General features: G+C 55.9%; 1 protein-coding gene across 1 annotated transcript in view; it reads right to left on the reverse strand.

Annotated features, from left to right (window-relative positions):
- Positions 1 to 5,763, reverse strand: part of ITGB4 (integrin subunit beta 4) — a 39,591-nt gene that overhangs the window by 25,743 nt on the left and 8,085 nt on the right. The window contains exons 8-13 of the mRNA XM_006145801.3: positions 4,898 to 5,161; positions 4,553 to 4,642; positions 4,178 to 4,300; positions 3,361 to 3,525; positions 3,126 to 3,202; positions 1,173 to 1,375 (exon numbers count right to left, since the gene is read on the reverse strand). Coding sequence (XP_006145863.1) covers positions 1,173 to 1,375; positions 3,126 to 3,202; positions 3,361 to 3,525; positions 4,178 to 4,300; positions 4,553 to 4,642; positions 4,898 to 5,161 — 922 coding nt within the window. The remainder of the gene's footprint in view (positions 1 to 1,172; positions 1,376 to 3,125; positions 3,203 to 3,360; positions 3,526 to 4,177; positions 4,301 to 4,552; positions 4,643 to 4,897; positions 5,162 to 5,763) is intronic.

The raw sequence follows: 5,763 nt of genomic DNA on the forward strand, positions 1-5,763 counted from the left end.
TTCATACCGGCAGTCCTGGCTGCCCCTGGCAGGGCCTGTGGAAGCCAGGCAATTTCCAGACAGGAAGTCTATCTCTTCCTTGCTTTCCTGGAATCTCCTTCCCTCCAACTCTCTCCCTCCATTCCACCTTCTGTCTTTATTGTCAGACTGATGATCCCAAACTATAAATCCAGTCATGTGGTTCCCCTATTTAAGAACCTTTACTGAGCCCTGGCCAATGCAATAAGGTAAGAAAAAGAAATAAAATGTGTAAGGATTTGTAAAACTATTATTATTTGCAGGTATCAGGAACATGTCACAAAATATCCATAAGAATATGGATAACTATAGAAAAATAGTTAGATTTCTTTTAGTGAGTTTAACAAGGTGGCTAGATACAAGACTACCATACAATTAGGAAATGAAATTTAAACCTCCAATGGCTCTCTTTTACCTAAAGGATGAAGTCCTGCCCTGGACTCCAGTCCCACCCTTGGCACTGTGGCCCTGCCTCTTCCCCAGCAGCATCCCCTCTGCTCCCCTCTCACACCGCCACTGCACCAACTGTCTGCTTCTCTCCCTTTCACTTCTTCGAGCACACTCTGGGGTGGACAGTCGAAGAGAAGAAATGGTGGACAAAAGCAACCATGGACGAAAGGGTGGAAAGCAGGGGCTGGGCCTCCGGCAGTGAGTATATAGTGAGGGTTAATTAAGTATTCAATGAGTGGACTTTCATTCAGCCCAGTCATTCCGCCTCCCTTGTCTGAGTTCTGTGACCCTCGCTCAGACTACGTGCCCATGGCTTGAGTCCAACTAAGCCCAGTGAGGATCCGGAGGGCTCTTAACTCCTGCTCATAGAAATCTAGCATCTTCAGGGAGGAGAAAGATTACCCTGTCATATTCCAACCCACCATGAAGGGCCGAGCTGGGTGGTACCCACCCTAATAAGGTGGGGAGTGAGAGGGGGGTGGGTACCGGCCTGAGCTATGGGAGAGACCCTGAAGGAGCTGGGGTCTTAAAACAATGTCCAGCGTGAGGAAGCAAGAGCCAAGTCGGGCAGGCCTTGGGGGAGGCTCTCAGCTCCGGAGTGGGGCTGGGCCTGAACTGGGGGATTCGGACAGCCTGGGTCTGGGAGGGAGGGTCCCCCTCTCCTCCTGGCCCCGCTCTCGGCACGGGCACGCTGCTGAGCTCACCGTTACAGAGGAAGCCGAAGGTGCGGGGGCACTGGAAGTTGTCGTACTCGCAGAACTGGCCCTCGTAGCGGCCCTCGCCGTAGCACACGCAGCGCCCGCACTGGCACTCGCCGCGGCCTGAGCACGGCACGTCCTCGCCCTCCCGCAGGCAGGGCTGCGTGTCGCTCAGGGAGCCGGTGGAGCAGTTGCAGGTCTTGCCGCTCCTGAGGGAGGAACCGGTCACTTCGCAGCCCTGGAGGAGGGCTGGGGCTCTACTGTCCCGTTTTAGAGGAGGAAACAGGTTCTGAGGGGCTGCGGCAGGACAAGTCTCACAGACAGCACTGGCTGAGCGAGACGCGAACCTCGGTCCCCTGCTGCCCTCCCAGCGTCCCTCCCTCGCTGTTGCTCTGCTTCGGGCCACGGCAGCCTTGCTCTCGTCCGGAGGCCGCAAAGCCCTTACCACTGTTCATTGACCAGCTCATTTCTGGTGAGGCGATACACGCCCTGTGGTTCAAAGTGCTGCACAAACGGAGTGAAGGGACGAGGGGGTCTTCAGACAGTTTATGGAGGGCTGGCCACATGGCCTGGTGGTTAAGGGAGCCTCAATCCAAAATGACCAGCTGTGGCTTGAATCCCGGCCCCAGTGACTTGGAAAACATTGTGGGGCTGGCAGGTGGCGTGGTGGTTTAAGGCACTGGCCTCCCACATGGAGGTTCGCGTCCCAGACCTGGTGGCTTGCCTTCTCTCTCTCTCTCACTCTGTCCCTCTCTGGTCAAATTAAAGTAAACAAAGTTAAATTAAAAATTATTTTTAATAATTATTTATTTAATTGTGTTTACTCACTCATTCTTTTTTTGTTTGTTTATTTGTTTCAATTTGATCAGAGAGAGACAGAAAGAGAGAGAAGGAAAGTGAGAAAGCAAACCACCAGGTCCAGGACTCAAACCGTGATTGGCCATGTGGGAATGTCTAGTGCCTTAACCACCACGTCACCTGCTGGTCCAAATAACATAATTCTTTTTAAAAAATTGGTGGGATCAGCAGGGTGTGCCCCAGATCCCAGAAGGATAATGGAGGAAAAGGGATGGTGATGTGGCCATCTCCCTCATTGGGGCAGGGATGCTTTCTCACTTTCTCTCTCTCTGTCTTTCTCTGTCGAGCACATGTGCTCTATAGCAAATTGAAAAAAAAATTTTAAAATTAAATAAATAATTCTAAAAAAAGAGAAAAATACATTGAACACCTGTGTGTGCCCAAAGTCCTGGCAGGGTGGAGAAATGGAGAAGGGAGAATTGCAGTGCGACTTCACCCCTCGGGAGTGATACGTTCTCCCTCTGACAAAAAAAAAAAAAGTTCATAGAAATGGATATTATGAAAAAGTTGCATGGTTTAAAAATTTATTTGCGCCTAAAAAACCTCACACTTCAAATTTTCCACAAACTTTTTTTTGGAGAGGTTTTTGCTATAGGGCATGTGCGCTCGCCAGAAAGACAGAGACAGAGAAATAGAAAGAGAGAAATGGCGCTCCGGGGGGTGGCCACACCGCAATCCCTTCTCCTCCATTCTCCTCTCAGGATCCTGGGCGTGCAAGGACATGTGCCCAGTATGAGTTTAAGCCACTAGGTCTGGGATTCGAACCGTGGTTGAATACGTGGGAGTCCAGCGACATAGCCACTATGCCCTGGTGTCATATTTTACTTGTGCCACTTCTGGCCCCTCCGGCAGCTTTCTGAAGCTCCTTATACCTCTCCTCTCTGCAGCTGCTCCCCAGCACCCAGGTCCCACCCTGACGTGGCACCTCCATGGCTCTCCAGAAACAGACTTTTTCCTGTCGAGGTGCTTGGAACGGTTCACTCAAAATCTGGGCGAGCCCCCCCCAGCCCTGCTCTGCCACCCGCCCCCAGCTGGGCGTACACAATGGGCCTAGGGTCAGGTCCTCGGAGGAGCAGCTGGCGCCCTGGTTACGACACTCACCAGCCCTCGCTGCACACGCAGTGTCCGCACATGAAGTCCCCGTTGAAGTTGCACAGAGCCGACCGCACCTCTTTTTGCTGGAACGAGACCAGCAAACTGGTCGAGGGCGTGTATGGGGACCTCTGTGCTCACGACACCCGTAAGGGACGTGCAGCCACAGGAGGCCCTGCTCCATCACCCAGGGCCCCAGGCGTGTGGCCCAGCTTCTCCCTCCCGCCGGCAGGCTGCTTCGTCCCAGCTCGCAGGCACACACGTCACAGATGACGCCCACGTCGACCCTGAGGCCGTCGGAGAAGGAAGGTTTCAGGTGGATGATGCCCTTCTGGTCCTCGCCCGGCAGCTGGCACACATGTGTCCCATCCACGTGCTCAGTGGCTCGCAGTTGCACGTTGTATGTGCCCTGCAGGGACCCTGCTGTCAGCCGAGGCAGGTCCAGCAAAAGTGGGCCCTTGTTCCTACAGGCCCTGCCCTCCAGCTTTCAGGACGTGGCTGGATCTAGCCCCTGTCAGGGCTGAAAACCCCCTCCTGTGGACAGAGTCTCAACAGCAACACTGACAGCCTCCTTTGCTTCCATCACATCGGCCCCTCTACTCCGCACGGCAACTCTCCGAGTACCTTGCCTTTAGTTTTTATTTTTGCTACAGGGCATGTGTACTTCCCAGAGACAGAGAGAGGGAGGAGAAAGCAGCCCTCTTGGGGAGTGGTTGCACTGCAATCCCTTCTCTTCTCTCTCTACTTTGGGAAAAGTAATATGCACACCTGGAATGTTCCTCAAGCTGTGGGTCCAAGACTCGAAACACAAGGTTGGCCATGTGGAATAAGCCACTTTAACCACCAGGCCACGGAGCCAGCCCAACCTCGTTCTCATTAATCCCACTGTTTGAACAGGACACGGAAAAGCCAAGGAACATGCCACGTCCACCCAAGCGGCTGGCCACGGGGACCGGACCCCAGGCCTGCCTGTCTCCAGCCACCCCCATCACCATGTTTTAGGCACAGGGTGCTACACCTTGTCCCCCGGCCCCCGGCCCCGCCGTCCCACAGAGGTATACCACTTCCCCCCGCCGGATGTGGAAAGACCCGGTCTTCGTCTTCTGGAACATCTTAGAGGTGATCTCTGTCTGCAGGCCTCGGGGGACGTCCAGGGCCCGGATGTCCAGGTTGGAGCGAATGCGCTGAGAGAGGACAGGTTGTCAGTGGGCCAGGTAGGGAAGCCTGCTTGATTGCACTGGCCTGACCTGGCTGTGCTCCACCCTCACCCCTGCAGACCACAGCCTGGCATGGGGGATCGCAGTGGCAGAGCCTGCTGGAACCTGGGGCCGGTCCAGGCGGGCTCCTCAGGGATGCCAGAGACCATCCTCACAGGCCTCTCCTAGGCCCGTTTCCCAGCCCTGCCACTGCCCCACCCCCTCAGCCCTGCTCCTCACGTTGAAGGCCTCCTCCAGCAGATCCACGATGTTGGACGAGTCCTCCTGCAGCAGCCCCAGCGAGGAGACCGGGAAGTACGTGTGAAGCTTCTGTGGGAAGGAGCATGAGCCTCAGGCTAAGCATTGCATCGAGTCTGGATGACAGCTCTGGGCTCACCCCCACCTTGCACAGGGGGAAGCTGAGGCCTAGAGCCTGCTGGTGCGCTCCAGAGCCCATGTAGGAGTTGGGTTGGGGTCCTCCCCTTCCCACCAGGACCACTCTTGGGGGGCCCAAAAGCTTGGGGCCAAAAGGGGCACCTGGCAAGTTGCATGCCCCCTCTCGGCCAGCAGGGCCCAGGCCCGCACCTCATAGTAGCTGTAGGAGTAGTTGGTGACCGCGAAGATGGGGATGATGTTGTGCTTGCCGAGCAGCCGCACCAGGGTGGGCACTGACGGGTAGTCCTGCACCCGATACTGGGTGTAGGTGCCCGTGGCGTCCAGGTGGCACTGTTCGTCATTGCGGCCCATGATGCCGGCCAGCACGTTGGCACCGTCAGCCTCGTAGTGGAAGGCTGACTCCGTGGAGAACACCAGCAGGTGGGTACTGTCCGGGCGCCAGCCGATGTCTCTCTGGGGAGGAGAAGAGGGGCGTGCCCACTGAGCAGGCTGCCTGCGAGGACGTGCATCGTAGTAACGTGTGCTACAACGCAAGCGGGTCCCAGCACAGGCGTGGCGCGAGCCCCAGATCAACGGCATGTGCCGTATGGAAGACGCATGTGGTGGCATGTGAGGGCGACAGTGAGAAACAAACCAGTGAACAGGGGACAGGAAACGGAGGCTGGATCTGTGCACGTGGCGGGCATCATGCAAGATCGAGCCGGGTCTGACTGCCCCTCGCCCCAGGCACTTAACCACTCCGCAAGAGTACTTTTTCAAACGTGTTTTATTCATGACAGCATGTGTGCATGCATGTGGGGACAGAGAGCGAGAGGGCCCTCAGCAGGGTCCGGGCATGCTGCTCTCCCGTTCCCCAACCCTCCAGCTTGTCAGGATCTTGGGCATGCACACCCAGTAAGTTTCAGCTTAACTGGGCCAGGGATTCGAACCTGCAGATGACTGGCCACGTGGCTTCCAGCACTGCAGTTCAGTATGCTACTGCAGAGGCTGGGCCTGCCAGGATTTTTTTTTTTAAAGATTTTGCCAGAGGAGGGACCAGCAGTTGGCGTAATGGC

The sequence above is a fragment of the Tupaia chinensis genome, unplaced genomic scaffold (genome assembly GCF_000334495.1).
Source record: "Tupaia chinensis unplaced genomic scaffold, TupChi_1.0 Scaffold000159_1, whole genome shotgun sequence".
In the NCBI taxonomy this organism is placed as follows: Eukaryota; Metazoa; Chordata; class Mammalia; order Scandentia; family Tupaiidae; genus Tupaia; species Tupaia belangeri.